The 26,862-nt window shown below is 35.3% G+C and overlaps 2 protein-coding genes across 4 annotated transcripts in view; both read left to right on the top strand.

Moving 5' to 3' along the window:
• Positions 1-681: 681 nt before the first annotated feature.
• Positions 682-5,896, top strand: LOC133521730 (uncharacterized). Its single transcript, XM_061856796.1, has 4 exons — positions 682-1,512; positions 2,171-2,600; positions 3,655-3,917; positions 5,354-5,896. The coding sequence occupies exons 1-4, from the start codon at positions 1,170-1,172 to the stop codon at positions 5,776-5,778; spliced, it is 1,461 nt and encodes a 486-aa protein (XP_061712780.1). The 5' UTR covers positions 682-1,169; the 3' UTR covers positions 5,779-5,896.
• Positions 5,897-23,139: 17,243 nt separating this feature from the next.
• Positions 23,140-26,862, top strand: part of LOC133521812 (protein winged eye) — a 162,097-nt gene continuing 158,374 nt past the window's right edge. The window contains exon 1 of one of the 3 annotated variants that reach the window (XM_061856881.1): positions 23,140-23,953. The gene's annotated coding sequence lies outside the window, so the exon portion shown is untranslated. The remainder of the gene's footprint in view (positions 23,954-26,862) is intronic. The other 2 variants (XM_061856882.1, XM_061856883.1) reach the window with 2 other exon arrangements.

Here is a 26,862-nt window from a genome sequence, read left to right as displayed (position 1 = left end):
GTCGAACATTTAAAGGGCCATATGTACTGTAAAACGTTGTACGATACATGTGCGAATAGGTAATTCGCAACTCGTGTCGATTTAAAACACTCCCTTCGGTCGTGTTTTAATTTATCGCCACTCGTTTCGAATTTCCTATTTTTCGCACTTGTATCGTAATGTACTATTTTGTTCATGCCATGTATGTTTTCTGTGTCATCTCCTCAATAAATAAATAAATAAACCTTCCCCAAGAATCAGTTTTTGAGTTTATCGCGGACATACAGTACATACAGACAAACAGACGCGACGGGGGACTTGGTTTTATAAGGTGTAGTGATGATCTAAACCTTGTCTCTTATTGATTCCTCAATTCCAGTCCAGGTAATAAACTATAGTGACTTAGGTGGGAGCTAAAGCAATATTGTATTCATACATATCGGTATTGAATTTAATACATGGTTCAATTAAGAGCCATGAAAAAACACATGGAGATTCGGCTATATTTTGCAGGAGCAGACTCCAAAAGGTCGAAGTTGGCTCGATAAAAAAAAATCACGAAAACATGTCTAATTTTCATTTATTTTCAATTTTTATCGTATACATACCAGGAGCAGTATAGTTTTAGTATAAATTAGTTACTGAAATTGAATTTTTTTAAAGACAGGTACTTAAGTAAATTTTCAGAATAATTTAGATAAGAGGTAAAATGGCATCGGCCATATCTTCCGTTGCGCCGCAAGCGGCAAATTTCGCGCGGCGCGCCATCTTATTTTTTCCTTCTAATTTCCTAGCTTTATGTTTAGACTAGCAAGACTAATTTACGTTACATTGCCGGCTACTAAGATAAACTTCATTCAAAAAAATCTGGCTAATTATAATCTAGCTAGCGAAACGTCATTTATGAAAGGCGTTTCGATTACCCCAATCTATCCGATCGATCGATCTGCCATTTTAGTACAAAATCAGAAGTAAATTGGCCAATTAAACTATTGCATTTTTAACCGACTTCAATTTCATATAAGGAGGAGGTTCTGTATTCGGTTGTGGCTATTTTTTAGTAAGTATATAAAAACCACATAAAAACAACTTACTTAAACAATAATCAGTTATACGATAAGTTTGGGCCAGGCAGGCAAAGTATCACTTCGATATAATCATTGTCGTTTCATAACACCGAATCATGATCGATGTACATTAGTACAATCTCCAATGCACATTATACACAATTTCCTTTCCAATGCCGATGCCGTAACCACAAATGCCGCAATCGCTCGGCGCTGCACGGCGCGGCAACGTCGCGTCTGCCGCGCCGCACCGCGCCCTCATTGATCGTACGTCAGTTGCCGCGGCAACGCTGCGAGATCATCATGGTGTTCAGTAAAATACAAATGTCTGATAGTGCCACAATGAAATTAATTAAAGAAGTGCAGAAACACGGATGTATTTGGAATCCTGAGGACGAAAACTACAGCGATAGACAGCATTTGTTGGTGGCGTGGGACGAAATAGCGAAAGCGCTGGATATGCCAGGTACGTTTAGTTTCTCTGTGACGTTGTTTGCATCGTATGTATTTTATTTGTTGTTCGTTGTTCTGAGTGGTTACTTGGTGGCGCGTACAGATGGCGTTAGGAGTGTCATGTTAATAAGACTCTTCTTATTAGTTAGGGTTCCGTATCAAGGATGGAAAAACGCAATCCTTATAATTTCGTCATGTCGGTATGTCTGTACGAATGAAATTTGCAATGTATATGTAACTGCTACCTAGTTTAGCTGTTTGCTTGTGAAAATTCAAAAAATACGTATATTTAGTTAGAGGGAAGGCAATCCATACATACAAGGATAATACTCGTACAACTAATTAAATACAAGGATATAACTTACAACATACGACCCCCAAAAACTCAAGAAAGCTGTCAAAAACAACTACATTATGTCTGCTCTTTTTAAAATAGCTTTAAGGTTTCCTAATGATTTTTTGATATAATCGCTTCAAAACAAAAGTTTAAAACGGTGTCCCGTAAAATTTATTGGCAGTATTGGTACCTAAAGTTTAAAAAAAGGTTTAACTTTTTCTTACTTATAGACTTTAATTCATAATCATTAATTTTGACATTACCAGTGGTGTAATGTTCGATAAAAATTATATTTGCATGCATGCATATTGATTGACTACTTCTATTTTTGCAGAGGATATCATCCGTGGAAAATGGAAGATTTTGCGTGACTTCTTCAAGAGGGAAGTAAAAAGGAAGAACGTCACTTCCGTAGAAGAATACAAAGGTAGATGGCGATACTTCAATAGCCTCGGCTACCTACTACATCTCTCCTTGCCAAGAGGGGAAGAGGAAGACGACCACGCGAGCGAGAAAGTTGATGTCGAGATAGAATACGAACCAAAATACGCCCCAAACTCTAACCTTGAGGTGTATTTAGAAGATCCGATCCCAGAAAAACGTTTCAAACCAAATGATTCAGAGGACTACGATTTGATGTTTTTGAAGTCGCTAACGCCATTTTTTAAGCAACTGGAACCGACTAGGAACTTGGTAGTAAGGAGCAGGATACAAGATATGTTGCTGAATGAGATAGCTGCGCAGAATATGAACAGGAATAAGATGTGATAGTGAGAATGGAGATCAATGTAGAGAAGCAAAAGAGAATTATGTCTTGTTTTGTTTTTCTCAGTTTTTAAATGTTTCAAACGTATTGACAATGGTGTTTTTAGCGCTCTGTTATGACGGATAAGAAAGTGACAATATTTGTGACGTTAATGAATATTATGTATGCAGTTTGGTGATTGATGTTTAGCAGATGGGGCTAAAAAGTAGATAATCTAATTTAACAATGGAAATGATTTCCAAGTTTAGTTCTGATATTTGAAGATATATAAAAAAAAAAATTAAATGTACCAATTTAAAAAAATTAAAGTGTCAAAAATATATTTTGAAGCTTTTCCTCTCAAAATCGTAATAAATGAGTTGGTGACCTACATAGCCCACTTAGCTTAGTTAGAAAACGAAAATTTAATTATTGCTTAAAAGCAAAAATAGATGTAAAAAATCACCTTTGTCATACTGTATCAGTTCGCCAAAATGGTCAAGAGCGGAACCCCAAGAGAACGAAGTTTCGTTAAGTTCGCCTATCCGTCCATAAAGAGATAACTAGCGAAGATACGAAGGTACGGAACTCTACATATTTATGTATTTACTGTGAATAAGTTTCGCTGATGAAACAGAGTGACATCTACACATTAAGAACACAACTCCATCGTCCGCTGCATAACAAGTTTATGCATATCAAACTTTACGAAGATTACAATACTGCCGTGCAGTTCCATTGTATATTCATAGACGGCGCAGATATCAATAAATGAATGCACTTTGATAAAAGTATAATCGACCATAGCCGATGGCTGCGGCGATAACACAAATTAATTTGGTTATTATTCCATTGAGATAAAGCTTAAAATTAAACGGCATAACATTTATGCCGTCAGCTGTAGTAGTTACAATACGCGCGGCGAATGGATAGTCTATCACGCGACAAAACAAACTATGAACCTTAACAATTCTATGCTAAATAAATATCTCACAATATTATTATTGTTAAGTAATTAATTCTATTAAAGGAAAACAAAGCATTTACCTTAAAAAGTTCCTATAAAAATTACAAATGTCGCATCGCTCTTGCTGCACGACGCGGCAACGTCGCGTCTGCCGCGCCGCGCCCCTTCGACCGCGGCGTCAGTTGCTGCGGCCACGCCGCGCGATAGACATGGCCTCCAAAATCCAAATGTCTGACAGTGATACTTTGAGGTTAATTAAAGAAATGAAGAAACATGGTTGTGTCTGGAATCCTGATGATGAAAACTACGGCGAGAGGTCCCAGTTGTCGGTGGCATGGGCGGACGCCGCGAAAACGCTGGATATGCCAGGTGGGTGTGACGCGTGCTGTGCGCAATATTGGTTTGAATGGCGGTTACTGCGTCGCGTGGATAGATGGCGTTGGGAGTGTCATGTTAATTTTGTTTTTGTTTCTTATTGCTTTCATTATCTCACAATAGACGTAATTTGTATCCGTATTTTTTTACAATTTGTCCTCAAAATGATAACTTTGTGTATTTTATTTTGGGTTTTTTTTTATTCTCTCCTTATCGAACATATAACATTTATGTTTGTAAAATCTATTATGCCTATAAATTGCATGTTATCTTGATGACTCGAGCGCATTTAATTTAGCCAGCCGATTATCGCCAAGAAAGGCGTTAACAGCTGTCATGCCGCTATAAAAACGTGGAACTTGGAATGCTTACGAATAAACAGTTTTAAGTCCGCTTTTGTAGGTTTCATTTTACTGAGGTGCAATCAAAAATTCCACGCGATATAATATAAGTAAGTATGTGAGTTTTGTAGAACCCAGAAGCTATAAGCCACAAGGCCTAGTATGACCATATTAGTATTTTTTTCGCCAAAAAATAGGTACCTAATCATTTGTCCCTGATTGTTTTTGTATGTATGATAATAACAATGCGAGATTTTATTGAAGCATTTCCAATTCCATGTTATTCTAAACCACTCAACTGTCAAATATAAGTAGGTACAGTACCCCTAGTGTAAATAAATTCGATTTTGAAACGTGACGTACGCGTTTGCGTTTAGTCTCATTTTGTATTGGATTTAGAAAGAGCGCGCCAAGCGGGACGTTTTGGAAACTCAAAATCCTATACAAAATGAGACTTAACGCAAACGCGCTCGTCACGTTATGATGTCGATAAAATTTACACTAGGGGTACTGATATAGAACTAAGTATGGTATGTACTGTTGAACTTATGTAAGTTCAACAGTCAACACTTAATTAAGTTCTAATACCCATGTTATTTTTAGTATTTTCTAGGTGTTTTTCGCCATTTATGGAATTACCTGTTGCCTCAGTCAGAACTAAGTAGTTCAAATAACAGTCACACCTACAGGAACATATACGAGTTTGTTACATTGGGGGACCTTTTACATCTCCAAATTTAATGTATTATTAACCTATACACTATAACATTTCTCATCCTCACCCGAACAGTAATTATTTACTTTAAGATTATTATAATGAAATGGTATTGGCTGTTGTATATATAATGTTGCCATATATTTTTCATGTCACTATATGATGTTACTGTAAATGTTGTATTGACTTGTAAAAGAACCCTTGAGGCCTAATACTTGCAGAATAATTTTTGGAATTAGTTTTGGAGCTTTTAGTTTAGACTATACATGGATGAGTGGCTTTACGGTGTTCAAAACTATATTTTTTTTTTAGGAAACGTGTAAAGTATATGACATCCGAAACATTATAAACTAATGAGATGATTATCTTTGCAGAAGACATCATCCGCGTAAAATGGAAGAATCTCCGCGATTTCTTCAAGAAAGAAGTAAAAAAGAACGACATTCATTCCAAAGACGATTACGGAGGAAGATGGCGATACTTCAAAAGCCTTAGCTACCTACTACGACCAGAGGAAGAGGAAGAGGAACAGACAGATAGCGAGCAAGAAGAGAAAGAGATAGACTATGAATCTAAATACATCCCAGACTCAAATCTCGAAGTGTATTTAGAAGAAGACCCGCTTCCTGAGAAACGTTTGAAAAAAGATTATGAAGACTATGATTTGATGTTCCTGAAGTCACTGACGCCATTTTTGAGGCAACTGGAACCTACTAGGAATTTGGTAGTTAGGAGCAGGATGCAAGATATGTTACTGAATGAGATAGCTGCGCAGAACGTGAATAAGAAAAAGTTATAGCGAAGGAAAAGTGCTAGCGCGGAAGGAGACTTGTGTAAAGTCAAATGTGAATAAGACAGGGTTATTTTGTTGATCGTGACGTGATTGATTTATGAAGAAGTAAAAGAATAGAAGTTCACTTTCTGTAGTATTTCGTTTAAAAAGCTTTCCTCTCAAGATTAGTTGGAAACCAAAATAAATTGTGATTAGTTGATTACATTTTAGTGACTACAATATGGAGCACGACACTTTTGTATATTTAACGAAAAGTGAGATACTGCAAACTATTAAATTAAAGTAAAAATTGAACAGACTCTTATCCGAAATGGTAAATTTTAATTTTTTTCTTTAATTTAAACATTTGTGGTGTCGTTTGCAAAGGTATCTAGAGTATCTACTTAATAAAAAAAATATTTATTTATTTAAACTTTATTGCACAATACATGAAGAGTACAAATGGCGGACTTAATGCCAGAAGGCATTCTCTACCAGTCAACCATGAGCCAAACCGAAAGATCCTAATTGGTGCAGGGTCAGAATACAGAGTAAAATGACAAAAAAAAATCACAAAATTATATAAAATTATACGTACATAAATAATATGATACATAAATATAAATACATACATATATAAATATATTCCCATTGTGAAACATCATGAGGACGACCTTTGAACCTTGTCAAACAGATGCTTGCGCAACATGCGCTTGAAGGAGAATTTGTACTGGGCTAAAAATTTAGTAGTTGACAACACTACGGACTCGCAACACTCTGAAATTGTTCAAAATCTGTCAGACCCTCAAGCACGGTGCACAAAGACATTAACTCTCCAAGTGGTATATGTCGTTTTTCAATTGCTGGAATTTGATTTTATTTCAATTAATCAGATTTAAATAACTTATTCGGTCGGGAGCCGACGGCCTACCACTTCAAGGGTTAAATGCCTTTCGCGTTAGTAACTCGAGTATTCGGCCTTAATCTAGATTGCCAGCACGTTTGATGCGTCTTTGGTTACACGCCATGTCAGCTGTGGCGCGGACTACGTATCGATGTGCGATAGAGATAGCAGAATAGCTGGTGCAGCCATTTCTGATGAAGGTAATAAATGTTTCTTTAGAATTCATATTTAAGAAGTGTACACGTGCACATTGCACATGGTTCTCTTTTACCGTTGATAATAAAATCTCCATTTTTTTAATACTACGTCGGTGGCAAACAAGCATACGGCCCGCCTGATGGTAAGCAGTCTCCGTAGCCTATGTACGCCTGCAACTCCAGAGGAGTCACATGCGCGTTGCCGACCCTAGCATTCCCCCCCGTTGAGCTCTGGCAACCTTACTCACCGGCAGGAACACAACACTATGAGTAGGGTCTAGTGTTATTTGGCTGCGGTTTTCTGTAAGATGGAGGTACTTCTCCAGTTTGGCTCCGCTCTAGATCTGGAATCCACATAGATTTTTAACCACATCAAATCGTTTGGGGAAAACCGCCTCAATGCCTTAGATACCAAACGCCAACAACGTAAAGAGAGACCGAAGCCCTCTTACACGTATACAATATACATACAACGCGTCTGGCCAACTCTATTGTAACACCTGCAAAAGAGTCTTTAAGACCAAGTTCGGCCTGGCCAGCCACATTAGGGCCCATAATCGGCGTAATCCGTAATTGCTGAGGTCGCCGTCATCGAAATCGATGAGGAGGACTATATATAGATCTGGAATGATATCCGCTGTGTTGTGCCCTACCCTACCACACAAAGCGAGATGACATTCACAATGCCCATACTCTTCTTTTGGACGTAGTTTAAGGACGTACCCGGGTCCGACCATGCATAAAATAGATAAATAAATATTCTGGTACAATCTTACACAGATCCACCTAACCCCAAACTAAATAAAGCGTGTACTTGTTGACGATATACACACTTACTTATATGTATTGATAAATACATAAATATGTTAACGGCATCAATCATGGAACATTTAAGAGAATTTTTTTAATTTTTTTGATATTTCACCGACACATGTAAAATTTCTACCGCTTTACGATTTAAAAGTTGAATTTCCAATTCGTCCTTTATATTTTCTATGTATTTAATGAAAGCTACTGCAATTGGTTTCAATATTATTAACCAATTAAAACTGTGTTTTTTTTGCTCCAGTCATGGAATGTATGGCGCCATTTATTTTCAAAATAATATATATCAATGAAAAATTTAACTTAAGCAGCTCTTTGGCTCTTGTTTATGGTAAAATGTTGCCAGCGATTAAAAACTGATGGTAAATATTTGTTATACAGAATTTTTCAATACCATCCCATTACTGGAGCCTGTTCCATTATAGGGGTGTTTACTATAAGTAATTAAATAAATAGAAAACACCCATGACTTTGGAACAAAAATAAATGCCTTTACCGGGATTAAAAAAATATTTATTATTAAAACATTTCTATGATATTAGTATTAACGAATGCGCCCCAAAACATAAATTACCAACAACAATAATATGAGTACAATAAATATTAGCAAATAAATTACATTGGAACAGCTCCTAGCATTCATGGCCTCACAGAATCTCAAGCATTCACAACACCCTGCTGTCCGATAATAAAACCATATTTTTTCGACAACAAATTCAAACTATTCACAGTCCTATTTACATTTACAATATAAATACAAAATAAACTAAGAATATTAATTTCTCACTCTTCGTAAATCTCACACCAATAGATGCGCTAGAAAATGATCTATTAGATGGCACTTGGTGGGATAAACGCAACCATGGCTCGTCAACTGCAAAATCTCTTTCGTTAGGTACAAAGGAATAGACAAGCATTTCTACTGTGTAAATACGATAAAGAGCGTTGCTGAACAGATAAGACCAGACTTTCTATTTTCTTAGCCCTTTAGGACGTTCATTATTATGGCTCGAACCAGTTTTCCCTGTAGCCAAACCTTTATTTACAAAGTATTCCTTATTTTCTCTGCAATAAGACCTACTTCGCAGGACACAAATACAAAATACGAAACTATCATACGCTCGGACAGTGCCCAATTATAAGCACGCAATGTTTATACTGCCGAAGCTGATATATTAGATTAGACATTTCTTCACGAATTGTAATCTTTTAATAGTTATTTGTTTTACAAGGGGGCAAAGTTTTTGTTTAACCACTCGTGCTAATACTGATACCCGAGCAAGAAAAGATTCCTAAATTGTAATTGTGTGTTCTTTTTGAAAAGTTTGCCACAGAGTGAAAGACAAACATTTCGCCGTTTAGCACAGATTCTCGAGTGAAGAAATCGAGCGTTCGAAATTCAAAAAAAGCGGCCAAGTGCGAGTCGGACTCGCGCATGAAGGGTTCCGTACAATTTAAGACGTATTAAAAAAAAATCTTCTTACTAGATCTTGTTCAACATTTTACCACTTTGGACACACATTTTACCACTTTGGAAGTGTCTCTTGCGCAAACTATTCAGTTTAGAAAAAAATGATATTAGGAACCTAACTATCATTTTTGAAGACCTATCCATACATACCTTACACGTATATGTTTGATGAAAAAATTTTTTTTTAAATTTTATGACGTATTAAAAAAAAAAACTACTCACTAGATCTCGTTCAAAACAATTTTCGGTGGAAGTTTGCATGGTAATGTATATCATATATTTTTTTTAGATTTTTCATTCTGTTATTTTAGAAGTTACAGGGGGGGGGACTCACTTTTTTTCACTTTGGAAGGTTCTCTCGCGCAAACTATTCAGTTTAGAAAAAAATGATATTAGAAACATTAATATCATTTTTGAAGACCTGTCCATAGATACCCCACACGTATGGGTATGATGAAAAAAATTTTTTTTTTTTAATTTCATGACGTATTAAAAAAAAAACTACTTACTAGATCTCGTTCAAACCAATTTTCGGTGGAAGTTTACATGGCAATGTATATCATATATTTTTTTTAGATTTTTTATTCTGTTATTTTAGAAGTTACGGGGGGGGGGACACACTTTTTTTCACTTTGGAAGGTTCTCTCGCGCAAACTATTCAGTTTAGAAAAAAATGATATTAGAAACATTAATATCATTTTTGAAGACCTATCCATAGATACCCCACACGTATGGGTATGATGAAAAAAATTTTTTTTTTTTAATTTCATGACGTATTAAAAAAAAACTACTTACTAGATCTCGTTCAAACCAATTTTCGGTGGAAGTTTACATGGCAATGTATATCATATATTTTTTTTAGATTTTTCATTCTGTTATTTTAGAAGTTACGGGGGGGGGGGACACACATTTTACCACTTTGGAAGTGTCTCTCGCGCAAACTATTCATTTTAGAAAAAAATGATATTAGAAACCTCAATATCATTTTTGAAGACCTATCCATAGATACCCCACACGTATGGGTTTGATGAAAAAAGATTTTTTGAGTTTCAGTTCTAAGTATGGGGAACCCCCAAAATTTATTGTTTTTTTTTCTATTTTTGTGTAAACATCCTAATGCGGTTCATAGAATACATCTACTTACCAAGTTTGAACAGTACAGCTCTTATAGTTTCGGAAAAAAGTGGCTGTGACAGAATCGGACAGACAGACGGACATGACGAATCTATAAGGGTTCCGTTTTTTGCCATTTGGCTACGGAACCCTAAAAACGGCCCGAGTATAGAATAGGTGTTTGTTAACGTACAATCAAGTCTGAAGTTCTGTACTTTTACACTTTCCTAGTTTGTAAAAATAACTTGCTAGGGTAGCAATGTACAAAATATAACCCGGCAATCCAATTTGTTACTTATAAGAAAAACGCAGCAATTATATAACAATATTAATTAATACATTTAAATTTCACTCCTATTTTCTGCTGTACCAAATTATATCTATCAATTAAAGATGAATATATTAGATGTGTTAAAAAGGATATTGCCAAAATTATCGCGATAAATGTAAAGATCAGAATCGTTCCGTAATAAATTTGGAATACAGTGGTCAAGATAACTGTCACTATTCGCCGAAGTGTCTCGAAACGGGTGACGTCCCCAATAACGCATTAAATCAAGCGCTTTCTCCCGCTCCCCGTGCGCGACCCTCATTTCCGGACTCATCGGCGGCCCCCAAATCTGTATCGCACGGAGATGGAAGTATTTGCGCAGTTTTAGACGAAAATTTTTTACTAGCGGTATCATGGCACTATCATGGTCGCATTTTCATCACCTGTCATGTCATGCGTCACTTTCGCACTTACATACTTGTTAGAACGTGACAGGCATGATGACAAATGATAGAGAGCCGACCATCTTAGCCCTACTGTACGGGTATGGTGATCGTTGTTGTCCACGTGATATCGTGGTAAACATAGATTTATCAGTGGTGGTAAAGACAATCTAAAAAGTGTGTTATTAAGTTATTATAGTCTGTCAATCTATTTCCGTTAGTAGAAAAAACCGGCAAATTTATGTTGTTTAATGTGTATTTGTAATTTATTCATGTGGATAAATTCATCCATGACAAGCCTGCTGTAATTGTTAGCGTAAATGTCAATACAATAAAAAAAATTGCAAATTATTTCGATTTTTATTATTAAAAATAAAAGGAATACTGCTTTATTCCATCCCTATAAGGCTTAAATTTTCATTTATGACATGAAAAGTATAGTGTAAACATTTAATTTAAAAAATCTGGACCCTTGATTTCTGTCGCGTCATAGTGAGTTTATGTTTCAGTTATAAAAAAAGTTATTTTATATTATGATTTATTTATTTTTCGTATAGCATTTTTAGTTACCGGATTTACGTTAAATTTATGACATGATAAGTCAAGCAGTCTGCAAACTAAAGAATTTGCAGTTTTATCGATCACTAGCTTCTGTCCGAGACTTCGTCTGCGTGGGACGATAATAATAATAATGATTGATAGAAACTATCCTTAACTATCCTATGTCCTTCTTCGGACCTCGAACTGTCTCCATACCTACCATGTCTTTCATTCTCCATGACTAAATTCATCCAAATCGATTAGCAGTTTAAGCTTAGGTAACAGACAGACAGTTAAATATGATTCATATTTATATTAGTAGGGATTTTTATATGAAGCCTACACTTTATCGATAAAAAATTATATGAATCTTAATAAGTTTTTAATTTAATCAAATTACCGATTACCTTCACAGCTGAAATCCGTGACTAAAAGCCGTTGCCGCAGATCCGACGAACGCACGACGTCTGCCATTTTGACAGTTGTTTTGACTGGAAGCTCCACTCGCGCGCAATCATCAATCAACCCACGTCAGACCTGTCAGTTCCAACCTTCACCTTTTAATTAAACCTTTAATACGTAAATATTAAGGGTCATTCTTGTGTAACTTAGAATGCTGTAATCTAACTTAAATTCCTGTCTTAAGAAACAAGTAAAACAAAAATTTTAAAGGATTCAAAATGGTAGTTGAGTCGGTAGCCTTTTTTGATCATTTTAAAGCTGACGTTTCTAGGAAGAATTTGATTTTTTTTTGTCTGGTTGGAGGAAATTGGGCGTTAATCGTAATTACCTATCATTTAATTGTTATTTATTTTTGGAATTTCTGAACTTGACACTAGTTATTGGGGTATGACGACCGGTACGGCCTAGTGGGTAGTGACCCTGCCTATGAAGCTGATGGTCCCGGGTTCAAATCCTGGTAAGAGCATCGATATTCTTTTCTGAGTCATGGGTGTTTTCTATGTATTTGAGTATTTAGAATTATATATTTATGTACCTACTTATATCGTTGTCTAGGTCCCTACAACACAAGCCTTATTGAGCTTACTGTGTAGGGTTGCAATCCGTCCGGGTTTCCCCGGATTTGTCCTAGTTTAGAGGGCATCCGGGGAGCGTCCGGGGAGGGCTTCATTTGTAGTCCGGTTTTAAAAATTTAAAGTCTTAGGACGACCGCGACACACGCACAACCTGTTTAAAAAAACCTGTTGACATGTCCGGGCTCTGAACTCTAAAATCCGGGGTTTTCCTTGTCCTGGTTTCCAAATCTTAGAGATGGCAACCCTAACTGTGAGATTTAGTCAATTTGTGTAATAATGTCCAATAATATTTATTTATTTATTATTTATATGGTGTATTACCAGGTACTTACAGTACTAAAAATGGATTCCTTTGTTTGACATAATTATTGAAAGCCATAATGCAATTATTGTCAAATTATCCGTTAACTTTTCAGGCATTTCCTTAGGTTATCCTACAGATAGGTTAGGTTAGGTTTGTTTTATGGCAATCCTGAAAAGTTACGCGTTTCTGAGAAAAACCAGATTATGACTAACGAATATGCGGACAAATAATACATTATGACTTAAAACTTTATGGGAAACAATAGAGACCCACTAAAAATAGGAGCAGTCATGTTTTGCAAATTTCAACCCCCAACCTAATTGACAGCAACCAAAAGTATGTAACATTGATTCATTCGGTGTTGTTATCGGTATGATAATTGCCGTAAAACGAGGGAACAGGTCCACTGCCGATGCCGTATCTCCTATCTTTTCATAGCTTTTATGCGCACTTTTCCTCAATTTTTGTTATGTACAGAGTAGTAGATGGAAAGTATTTGTATGATTTGATATGACATATATATTTTTTTGATAAAATTTCTATAAAGAAAAGTAGCTACTGTATGTAATGTAATGATGAATGAACTTTCCCGAATGAAGGTTGAGGGAGGCGATGGCTGAGATACGCGTCATACTCGTGAACGGGTGCTGTTTGTGGAGACTGGTCTGTTTAAGCAAACTTTATTGAGTATATAATTACAGTGAGACACCTCATTCGGTTCTCGTATGTTTCTTTTATCCTAATGAATGTTTTAATTATACGGAATTTTGACTCTTAGAGACTCTATACATCTCTAAGGATAATTTGATAAAAGTCATTTAGTTCTGACATTTAGAGATATTTACACCTCTAAATAATTTTAGATTTTTTTTTGTATCTGTTTGTTTTTTTATATTATTTTAGTTATTTTTTGTAATTGTATTTTATACTTAATTGTTGATGTGAATGTTGAAGTTGAAGTTGAATGGCATGATTTCTATAGTAATCTAAATTTTTTTTCTTATTTAATGCATGTTAATTATAAGATGTAATGTTTTCAAAAGATGTGTCCCGCCGAGTTTCTTGCCGGTCCATATTGGGATACCCTCCTCCATTTGAGCTTCTCGGGTCAGAGGTGTAGGGTTAGAGCCGGTGTAGCTTTATTTGACGTTCCTACTAATATATGCCTACTAAAATAATAAACTATCTTTATTAAATTGTTATGCTTAAAGAGAAAATACAACGACCGGACTGGCCTTGTGGGTAGTGACCCTGCCTATGAAGCCGATGGTCCCGGGTTCGAATCGAATTGTGTAAGAATGTCCCTATAATATTCATTATTTATTAAATAATTATAAGGAACACATGTCCTTAAGATTTTCTCTTTAAGCATGGCAATTTAAGACTCTGTACTTACACGGCAACTAGCAATAATAGGGTAGTTTCCAATTTTTTTAAACGCTTGTAATACGTTCTATATTAACCAAACGTTGCCCTAAAATTCAACTTTTACCCTAAAAACGGCTTTAAATATGTTAAATTAACAAAATATATTTCGACACGTGCTTTCGCGCCCAAAACGCTCTTTGAAAATTGTGTGACGTCACAATTTACGGTTCGACACATAACTATGTACATACACACGTAACACCAGGGCCCCTCCGTTGTCTGTTCTCAGTACAAAATTTGACACTCAAGCCGTAGCCATTTAGGTGGTGGGCATGCATTAGCATTTCTATCTATGATATTATTTTTAGTGAAGATATCGAAGCTTCAATTAATTGCCCACCACCAAAATGGCTGGTGCTTATATCCAGAAATGATGCAGTTAACTGAGAAATTATTATATTTGCGTTATATAAGATAGACCAAGATAAGTCCGCAGCACCGACTGTGCAAATGTTATTTTCAACGTCAAACTTCTATGTCAGTATTACGTATAAATAACACTTGCACAGTCTGTGCTATCAAAACCATTGCAGTTATCTTAACTGGTCTAACTCTATCAACAAAGATTAAAGTCAGTTGTAGTATCCAATAATTCTCAATTTTTGTAAAAAAATAATAAATAGGTAGGTAATGGAACCGTCATGAAGAAATTCATTTGATTGTTAACTCTGAATGACAGTTATTTTTGTTCCCGGGAACCGTTAATATTAATAGGTTGTATTAATACCTATAATAAACCTATTACGGCTCTCCAACTATAACTAAATTGATGTAAGGGTCTCTAGGGGGATTAAAATGCCCCATGCGGGTCGGGGTCGGGGCACACTTTTAAAAGTACTTGGATTTTTATTTGTACTGCTCCAATTCGTGCATTTAGTTTTACACCTAATTTTATAGTAATTCAGTTGAGTAAAAACTTAATAATATTTACTTGTAATCATAATTAGACATTTACAACAATATTGCAATAGTTATGGGAACCTGCTGTAGTGGATTGAAAAGTTTTAACTTTGACCTAAAAAAAAAAATGGTTGCAAAACATGAAAGGTATCCCACTAAAAAGTTTTGAGAATTACTGGTGTGATATTGGAATGAAATAACGAATACATTTGATCATGTTAGTTCATTAATGCACTGATGTATTATGCTAGGATTTCGTTCCGAAAAACTTAAGTTTGTCTATGGAACACTACAAAAAAAACTCTGCAAATATAAGAAATCAATTTGAAAATGGAACGCAATTCAAATTTAGGCATAATATATGTGCGGCGTCGAAAAGTTTTTATTATGACGTTTGCCGGCGCAGCCCAAACACGCACGGAGCGGCAACGCCGCGGCGGCGTGACGCGACGTTGAATCGATCCCGTTCGCGCCACGCCGCGCTCGCACTAGATATGCAAGATAGGATTGCTAGAATTAGTTTTCTTTTTACAAAATGAATTAAGAAAATTACTTAAACAGATTTTGATGAAGTTTAGTTAAAAAATTAGGTTTTTTTTCCTTACTATGCCTCGTCTCTGCTACTAAAAGTTTAAAACACAGAAGTTAAAAAATCCTAAAAATATATAAATGAAAAAGTAAAAAAAACAATTTTACTCATTTACCCAATATTTTGTATGTCCGATCAAATAATCTTAAAAAATCATAAACTTGTGATTGTTTAAAATTTGTATCACAGAACGCAATAATTGTATGCCTACTTACACTTCAGAACCTTTAATCATAATCTAGGTATTTTTATCTAATTTACTTAAAATTTTATCAAATGCATATTAATGTTAAGTTCTTAATCACACCTTTTGATACAAAACTTATAAATCACCGTAAATAAACACGAAACCACATTAACTTAAGCATATCCGCAAGAGGCTCTACACTTATGCCTATATATCATCATTAATAATCACATGCGATTTACACTAGATTACATTGCGGCATTTGATCAATCAAATAAATTCGTTGTTCCTGCTTACTCGGCAATTATCTAAATCGCTTGTCATTTAGTTGTACCGTCTGTTGAAGCCTTAAATTCCCACAGACTAGCTATCCAGTTAAACAGCGCGGTCGCGACACGGACTGGTTCTGCTTGCAATAGTGATGCACTAAAAGCTTCATTAACCGTAAATTACCGATAATTTCCTTTAATCACTTTATTGTAATAGCCCGGATATTGATGTTATTTTATAATGGCAAATTTAAAAAGGGGTTGGTTTAGCATACGAAAAGTTTTCATTTCAAGTATATTTTTCTGCAAATACTTATAATTCCGACGACGCCGCGTATGGGAGAAAGAACAATTTTAGTTTATTTTAATAATTTAAACAATAATTATTACTTTAATGCCCTTATTTGTGATATAATAGGGTTGTTTCCATCTACAAATCTTAGGGCAGAATTGTATCTCAATAAATTCTTTTGGATTATAAGAACATGTTAAACTATTTTTAGGGGACCTGTAATGACCATATTTTTGTAAATATTTAATTTAAAATATCTTTTGGCACACGTCACGTGACCAAACTCGAAACGTCATTGAAGATTCTGATGACGTCACAACTCTCGGATTGACAATACACTGTTGACAGTTAGGCGATGAACAACAAATGACAAATGTCAGTTGACACTTCGTATCTTCTACGTGCGTATGTAGTTATGTGTAAAACCGTAAACTGTGACGTCACACAATTTTCAAAGAGCGTTTTGGGCGCGAAAGCATCTGTCAAAATATATTTTGTTAATTTAACATATTTAAAGCCGTTTTTAGTATAAAAGTTGAATTTTAGGGCAACTTTTAATTAATATAGAACGTAATATGAGCGTTTCAAAAAATTGGAATCAACCCTATTCTATTCATTCGTTAAATTATAATTATATTAAGGGAACTTTTATTGAATAAATATAAAATTTATCTTATCTTATATTTTCAAGCATTGAATGATTTATTTATTTATTTATTTATTATATTTCATTGCACAAATTTACAAAAATAAGTACAAATGGTGGACTTAACGCCTTAAAGGCATTCTCTACCAGTCAACCATTGAACTAAACAGAATTATGACAAAACAATGAACAATATCATTTTGAAAAGTTTAAATAAATACGAGCAAATATATCTTACATACTATCTACTTGATCGTCTATAGATTCTTCAATCTTAAAAACAACAATTAGAGATCAAAACCAAAATATTACTTTGCTAATCCGCGAAAAGATAACGCGATAAGATACTTGATGCTGTATTTATAAATGCCGTACAATAATTGTTAATGCATGCAAATCACGTAACAAATGAAACATATCGTACCTATTATATTTTATTTGACCGAAAACGGGCTTTGTACCTATTCCAACGGCTCAAGACGTGTTAGAAAAAAATATGTAAATAAAATCCCCACCGCCAAAACACCCTTTTGCCTGCCTTGGGGAAATGCCCCAGACTGATTCACAAGTGTCCATTCTTTGCCTTTGTGCTCATTCATAGTAGTCTATTATAAATGATTCCGGCCACGACACGGTTCTATTATTGTTTAGGGACAAAGACAAACAGTAAACTCGTGGTTTTGAGAATAGCAATTGAAAAAGGTTGTAAAAAAATAATAATTTGACTTGTGTAACGTGTAGTTAAGTGAACCATTTTTGTCACTTATATCCAACGATTTAATATACCATATATATTAGATCGATGCTTATATCATTTCCTTTCCAGATTACGTTTTTTACGTCTCTTAGTTTGATAACAGAAAGATCTTTTTCATTTTATCTCTTTCAGTTTTTGTTATACCTATTGATTATTATTTGGCAGCCAACAACATAAATCGGAAATCATCCTTGAAATCTTGTAACATTTCGGTCTTTTTAAACCTACATGGCAAGTGTCCCTCTTCTTGTCATTCCTCAATACTGCGATAACTTTTGGCACGAATTTTGCAAGTTGAAGCGTCAGCGTAAGCGAAAATTTTCTTTTTAATGTTATTCTCCCGCAAAACAGGCAAAATCAAATCTATATCGGCTGTCTTGCCTGTTTATTGCATAGTGTAATCTTTCTTATATTTATATTATTTGAAAACTATATTGGTAAATTTTGTGTACAATAAGTGTTTTTATGCATATGGAAACACCGGTTCTGATTGTTATGAACCTAAAAAAAGCCCAATCGATAACAACATGATCCCTCACATCTAGTAAAGAAGCTCTCTTTTCCATAAGCAGTATGTCGCCCTTAACCGTGTTGCGGCAAAATAAAACAATTTAATTACTGCTAAGTCTGATAACCATTAATATTTCTACTTTTTTACTTCGTCTCATTGGGTAGTGGTAACACCGGTTTAAAACAAACGTCAGGACGGGTCTAATTCCCGGTACAACCTGTTGCCGCTAAACCGGGAAATTATCGAGTGCATGAGATGTGCGTTTTGTGTTATCGTGGTGTTATCTCAGCCGCGCCGACTAACCAAGACACATTTGTAGGGGTTATTACATCTAACTTTATTCAGGGCACTTTCCACGGTGGCATTCATTTATTACATAAGATGATTTTTTCGTAAAACTATCAAGACTCCCCCCTCCCGCTCCCTTGTAAGAAAAAATAAGACGTGATGGGTGAACCCCCTCCCTCCCTAAATCATCTAACGTAATAAATGGATGGCGCCTAACGATAGGAACTGTTTCTAGAATAGTATTTTTAATACAATTTTGGTGTTTGACGACCCTTTCGTGAAATTTTTACTATTAAGTTTGACATATCTGTAATAATTTAATGTTTTTTAAGAAGAATAATAACTTCATTAATAAATTGCTCTGATATTTAGATTAAGATGATATTAGTAAAACTTAACAATTTAAAAGTGCTTGTTAGGCTCATTTCAATAAACAATATATTGACTTTGACTTTGGGACAGAGGTATATGTTGCTTCCCTGTCTCTCTTAGAAGCAAGACACCAGAAACTATTAAAAAAGGGATATTAGATACAATAACCCCCATGGGACCCCCATCCCCACCCTCCCTCATCATCATAACCCCCATCTTAAGGGAGACATATCTTTATATATTTTATAATTGTTATTTAATTTTGTACATGGGAACACAACAGCACGGCATGTTTTCAGAAATTACAACGGAATTACAAAGCCAATTACAGGTTCTCACTGTACTTGATAAAAAAGTTTTAGCACAACCATATTACGCTACAAGTTCCTAGAGTTCAAAAACAGCTATAATGAAATCATCTCAAATACTACGATAATACAATACGAGTATCATGCTTACTTCTGTGGAGTTCTAGAAAAACAATAATGAATTGATAAAATTATATTAAAGGGTCAATAGAAAGGGGTATCCCAAAACCGCCACTAATCAGTGTTATAAAATCAATAGAGCTATTAGAAGAGCATATTTTGATTGCCAGTAAAAGCACTGCCCACAGAATTAAGTTTTATTTTTTTTATGACGATTACTTCATCTTGCATACACGACAAAGCAACTTGAACTCCAATAAAAATAAAATAATGATCACATTTTTACACTAAGATGATTAATTATACATACAAATATACAAAAATATAATTATGCATAGGTGCCATACAAACTTTTAATCCACCTTTCATACATACTTCATGCGTATTAAGTCTGCGAAACTAATAAAAAAGGTGTAAAAAATAAAAGCGTACAATATTTAACCAATTAAAAATTCTAATTCCCAAAATCTTATTAACGAGTCCCTTGATTAAAACGGAAAATAATAAACATATAGTGGTCTCTCTCTTATATGAGCGATACAAAGCTGGTGCAAGAACGTGATATGGCAATAAATAAAATTATTGTTTTCATCTCTTTCCACTACACGAGACTCGCATATGTTTATCCCTTTCCCCAAATCTATCCGAGTGTGGGGTTCAGTTATCGCTATTCAAATACTTTGTTTGGAAGTTCCTTTGTAACCTTGAATGTCGGAATTCCACTCTCGTGTGGAGTCCCCTGATTAAAATTTCATTGTAAAAAGCTTGTGAGGCCTGGGGGCTGTAGTACCATTCATTATTTAAATTGAAGCTATTTTACCGTTCAATTAGAGGGCTGGAAATTGGTTTTAAGTTCTAGCTAAATTGGAGCTTGCCGGCCGAGTTCTTATCAGAAAGTTCACGGAGCCCAATACCGTTTCTTACTCCAAACTTTCAACCATAACTTATTCTGGTTGTCTTGTAGGTAATAAAGAAAAGAAAGAAAGATGATGATTTTCTTTAATTCAAATGAAATTTATAGTCCGAACGCGAAGTCGTTGACTTTTACTCAAAACATTTTGAAACTAGTTTTTAATTTTAATAAAAAGCTAAGATTTTAATTTCAAATCATAAAACGGCCTGTGATAGGAATGGGCTAAAAACCGGTAAACGATAAATAAAGCTAGACATCCTAGTGCGCGAAACTAGTCGAACAAGTTTTGGTTTACAAGGCTGCGTGACGTCACTGCGATCTCCGCTCCAGGCTCAACTCGCAAGGAATAAATCGACATTTAGATGAATTTCGCAGCGCTTATTTTGTCTATCTTAGAAATACATTTAGGTATGTATTTTCTTTATTTAATCGAGTGTAGTAACAGGGTGCCTCTTTACTACTGTAACTACGAGTCTTGATGATAATATTCCTAAACCTACATCCCCAATATTATAAATGCGAAAATAACTCTGTCTGTCTGTTACCTATCCACGACGCTTAAATCGCTAAACGGATTTAGATGAAAATTGGCATGGAGATAGTTTGAAGCCCCGGGATAGTTCTTATCCATCATCATCATCATTCCATGCAGATGAAGTCACAGGCAGAAGTTAGAAATAAATAACTAGCATATGGTATCAGTACACGAGCAACAGGTGTTTCTAAATTTTGATCGACGGTCTAATAGTAATAATATATGGATTTATGGAAAATGGATTTTGAAACAAAATTTTATTTGGTTTTAATGTACCTATTGATCAATCGATAATTGAACGGACGTGGCTTACTAAATTTTATTGGACAAAACAGTGCAATGGTTGAAAGCAGTGGCAAGTGGTAGAAAAAGCATGACTTATCAATCTGTGAACTTTTTTCTAACTGTAGCAGCTAGAAAAAGCTTTTCATTGGAGTAAGAATACCAAAGTTGATTTAGGTTTCAACGGTATATTTCCATTATGTACCGCTCCACGTGAACACCGGCATGCGCGAAGCGGGGACAAATGGGGAATACATTGTTACAACGGTATTACGGTAATAATTAGTAGGTGTCCAGTGTTGATAAGTGAATAAGGCTCATTGGCCAACTGTCTCCAACAGTTTTATCGACCGAGCGAACAGTGAAATGATTTAGGGTTAACTAGGGGAGAACTTGTTATGTTTGTAAATACCATGGTTTTTAGACGACAGCTCGAGTAAAATAGTTTTATACCAAGTAGATAGAAAATTCTTGTTTACCGACCTATACACAATGTACTATTACAAAGAAACACACAATAAATTAAGACAGAAGTCACAAACAACAGGCGGTCTTATCGCTATAAAGAGTGATCTCTTCCAGCAAACTTTAGCTAGTGGAGAAATTGCAGATCAATAATGGTTTTACAATGAGCGATTTCTGGGCTATTCGAAGTGGCAGACAAAAACTTAGAAAGGACCAGGACTCTGACTCTAAATCAGTGAGGACACAACCAGAATAATCGCTAAAATATAAGATGGATGGAAGAAGATATAAAGATTCATGAACATCACTATTCTGTAGGTAATCAGTTACGAATAGCATATCAAATACTAGTGATTTAAGATTTAGTTAGTGGACAACGTTTTCTCCCGAAATGGAATTAAATATAAAAAGTACCGTTATTTCGCTCGGATCACAAAGCTATTCTTCCCTCTTGATAAAGAATCAATTAAAGCACACAGTAAGCACCTTTAAATGAACTTGAAATTATCTGATTGTTCCTGATATACCGGTGAATTTCCTTCTTTGATTTCGACTGTGATTTGACTAAAGTAGGAAATCTTATTCAGTTGGTAGTGCAAACAAAACCTTCAGACTAAATTAGCTAAAACATTAAAAGACTGAACAATCAACGTCACGATTTTACGACAATATATGTAGACATTAAATTGAATTAGCTGTTGCTGGGTCTACCTGATTCAATATTTTTAATTTAGTTGCAAAAAGAATATAAATATAGTCTTGATGATTTGGAGTTTGTGATTAGAACAGAAGTATTAATATGATTCCTCCTTATGTAATAAAAATAAAATATCGGGAAAGAAGCTCGACGATACTTCTCCTTGACGATTAACGTTCTTTCTCTGTATGCTGGCGAGCGATTTGCTTAACGAACGCGAGTTGCGGCTTCCCAGTAAACTCTGCATACGATCAGCATAACCTTTTATGTCTTTTATGGAGCTCGTTAATTATGCCAGCAGATTCTTGTCAAATCCAGTTTTACAACGCCGTGAAAGAGAATCGCTGCTAGTCACATGGAACATGGAAGACTAACTAGACTGTATTGATGGGTTGATTACCCAAACTGCCAGACTATGATGATGACAGAAGATAGCTACCTAGACAGATTCCAGTTAGCACAACCAATACCTTTCGAACATTCATAATGAAACAATGACGTTTAGAAATGCAAGGCAAAGAACAGTCACTTAAAGCGTTTCTCAGGCCATTAAAAGGCAACATCATGAAATTTTGAAGCCTTGAAATTGTTAAAGTTTAGAAACAGCGTCGGGCCTCACGGAGAATGGCGGAATCCTTACAATGCTGGTTGTATACGAAACTTGTTTGACCAGAACTGAGAAAAAAGTAGCGGACAAGTTCGCCTACAATAGCATTCCTTGGTCGGGCCCGCCCGCGACCCGCCCCGCGCCGCGGCCCCCGCGCCTCTCGCCCCGCCCGGCGCCAGTCCGCGACCGAGCGCGACCGCGTGCGTACCACGCCATACATCAACAACATTGTAATGTGCTCACAAAAGAATCAGCTCAACAAACTGACTAAATTCAAAACACGGTTAACTATCAAAAACCCTTTCTAAAAATGTAAAGGTAATTTAGAATCTCCACCCAATTAAACTACTTTCTTTCATTATAACTCCAAAAGTTAATCTCAAGTTACATTGACATAGTGTATTTTAGGAATTTTAATAAAAAAATCGGTAAATCTGTGTTGTGAATAGTTGTGTGCATCCTTAATACGGTTGTTCCATATCCAGTTGTTATCGATTTTTGGCATCACTAGCCCTGAACAGCTGTTTTGGGGATACGGAAGCGAATTGTCTGTGGTAGCTGCACTTTTTCTCAAAAACAAACCTTAAATTGAATATTATGGGTGTTTTAGTTCACTTAATAAATTGAAATGGATATTAATTCCGTACGTAACTAAAATTGAAAACTGAAGTATTCGATTATGGTGTGTAACTGTGCATGTGCACGATGAATTAAGTGGAATAAAATTTTCAAAATACATTTTGACAACACAACAGTGGCAGTGTGGTGTTTACAGTCGTTGTGACAATATTGAAAAAAAAAAACAAATTAAAAAAAAGTGTCAACAAGTGCTAACGACGTGTGCCAGTGTTTTTAATCACAAAATCAGTGTTAAATAGTGTTTACCGATTTGGATTTCAAACGTGGATGTGGATTGTGCCCTGACAACAAGGTATGGTGTAATGTGTTGTTGTTATTTGATAGTTTTAATAGTGAAATTAACGTTGCAAGTTCCGCTAGGCCGCGCGGCGCCGCGCGCGTTTGCCGGTTCTAGGCCTAACCGTGCACCGCGGAAGTGCTGCGATGCAGTTTATAAAACTCCTAAATGTGCAGTTTAATATAGTTGATCACAATACTGGCAAAGTCTAGCGATAACAATTTGGTTTCGTATTCGTATTAACGAAGAATACTTAAGGTTTTAAGTTACGTTGCGAAGGAAGAAGGAACGCAAGTTAGCCGGGCTAAACTGCTGGGCATAACAAAAGTTATGGTCAAAATGTTGTACTTTACCCTTGAGTAATTGTGTTTTGAGTTTATTACTTAAGTTACTCGTCATATGCTAAGTTATTGGTTGCTAGGTTAAAGAAATGCTGATAAAATACTTTTTCAGATGACACACACACACAAAACACGAAATATGTTTTTTTTTACCATTACTACACAATGATATTGTTCAATGCAGTCCACTGCTTGTCTATTCTTGAATTTAACACTCATTTGAAACTTATAGTATTCTTATCCCTAAATACACAAGTAAACTACAGTTCTTTAAGAAGTTTAGTTGGTTTATTAAGTTAATTATATATTTCCCAACAAGGGAAGAAAGTTGCCAAAGTTAGCCTTTGTCTTCACCTCCAACCACCCATTATAATCAAAGTTTATTCTAAAATTATACTTCCTCTTGAGCTATATATTCATCTTTAAGGATATGTTGTGACCGGATCTTAGAATTGATCATTTCATGATGTGGCAATCATTTCATGAAATGATCAGTTGGCCACATCATGAACAAGTCAAACCTAAATAACCTAATCATATCATGAACTGATCAAATAATATGATTTGTCCATGATATACATACAGTCACATCTGAAAATATCGATATGAACAAAGGGCCAAAAATATGTATACACTACCTTAATATAATAAGGCAATAAGTTTGTGTATACATATTTTGGGCACTTTGTCCATATCAATATCTTCAGACAGTCACACCTATATACATGATACCTGAATTATGGCTTAAGAGGAAGTTTTTTTTAAAACTATAGTTAGGCAAACAAGCAGACAAATTGCCTAATGGTCAGCAATTACCAATGCCCATATACACCCCGTATGTCCCTTTAAAATGGGAGTGCACTCTTAGTAAAATTAGAATAATCTTTGATAATAATTATTGATGGTGAAGGTTGAAGGCGAGGAAAGCACTAACTTTGGCAAAATTTTGCCCTCTTTGTTAGTAAATGTATGTTACCTTGATAAACCAAATAAACTTCCTAAGCAACTGCACTTTACTACTGTTTTTAAGGATATGAATACTGCAGGTAACTAGCTTTCAAATTAGTGTTAGAGCAACACCCTTATTAGCCACTGGCTAGGTCTGGCCTAATAGGAATTATCTGACATTTCAGAGCAGTTCATTATTATCAATTTCAGTTCTAAGTTCAGAAGGTTTGGTAGGACATACTACATTTCCATAATAAAAATGTGCATCTACACCACAGTTGACATTTGTGGCAAAACACCATATGGTAACATTAGGTAACTTACCTAGTTACTTACTGTTGCACAGTGTTACTCCACAAATGTTAACTCTTGTTTGCATTGCATGCACCTGTGATAATATCAGATGAACTTTTAGATCAGTATGCAACCATGAGATATCGGTTCTTGATGCGTCAGTAGTTATGCACTTATGTGCTACAGGGGCCCCATTTCTCGAACGGTATTAGACTAATATTATTAGTCCATAAACTGTAAAGCCGTATGGGTTACCATGGCAACACACTAATAATATTAGACTAATAAAGAAACGGGCCTCAGATGATAGAAGTGTAGAACAGCTCAAATTTAAAGGGTTTAATTCTATAAACATTAGCTTAATAAATAAATAAATATTGTAGGACATTATTACACAAATTGACTAAGTCCCACAGTAAGCTCAATAAGGCTTGTGTTGAGGGTACTTAGACAACGATATATATAATATATATAAATATTTATAAATACTTAAATACATAGAAAACACTCATGACTCAGGAACAAATATCCATGCTCATCACACAAATAAATGCCCTTACCAGGATTTGAACCCGGGACCATCAGCTTTGTAGGCAGGGTCACTACCCACTAGGCCAAACCGGTCGTCTTTAATGTTGTCCTTATTTGAAATTATTATAGCTTTTTGTTAGTATCTGTTGTTTGAGATATTATCAATTCATCACTCGGCACAGTAGATAAGGATTAAAGAGTTACAGGATAACTTTGAAAGCATAGTTATTTTGAAAAACGCTAATATCTACTAACTAGAAGCACTTTCTACTGTAACAACAGTAAGCAAGATACTTTGGTAAGTATTGTAGTAGAATAAATCCCATCACAGACAGAGTGATAATATACTAAAAGATATCGATATTTTATAGCAAGGCATCTTAAGATACCTGTATATACCATCCTACCTTCATATTTGTGTTTAACATTATATATGTGGAAGCTTGTAATTTGCATCTAGTAGATAAGTCTATTAACCTACCCTAGTCGTTTACCCTCTGGGTTGGAAGGTCAGATGGCAGTTGCTTTCGTAAAAACTAGTGCCTACGCCAAATCTTGGGATTAGTTGTCAAGCGAACCCCAGGCTCCCATGAGCCGTGGCAAAATGTCGGGACAATGCGAGGAAGAAGTCTATTAACCTGTGTATTTTAGGCAGTAAGCATCCCAAATAAAATAAAATTACTATATATTTTGGTATATTTCATCTCTATCATCATTGTCGTGTGTGGTGCTTAGCTATACATATACATATCTAAAGATATACATAATAAATACATATTATGACGGGCTTAGTGTTGCCAAAGTATCAAG

The sequence above is a fragment of the Cydia pomonella genome, chromosome 10 (genome assembly GCF_033807575.1).
Source record: "Cydia pomonella isolate Wapato2018A chromosome 10, ilCydPomo1, whole genome shotgun sequence".
In the NCBI taxonomy this organism is placed as follows: Eukaryota; Metazoa; Arthropoda; class Insecta; order Lepidoptera; family Tortricidae; genus Cydia; species Cydia pomonella.
This window is presented reverse-complemented; position numbering and strand designations above follow the sequence as displayed.

What these genes read in the sequence shown, in the direction of transcription:
- LOC133521730 (XM_061856796.1), top strand. Translation starts at nt 1,170, where the DNA reads ATGTACATTAGTACAATCTCCAATGCACATTATACACAATTTCCTTTC. An exon ending in AATATGAACAGGAATAAGAT is followed by an intron (nt 2,601 to 3,654) that starts GTGATAGTGAGA and finishes ATAAAAATTACA; the next exon opens with AATGTCGCATCGCTCTTGCT. An exon ending in GAAAACGCTGGATATGCCAG is followed by an intron (nt 3,918 to 5,353) that starts GTGGGTGTGACG and finishes TTATCTTTGCAG; the next exon opens with AAGACATCATCCGCGTAAAA.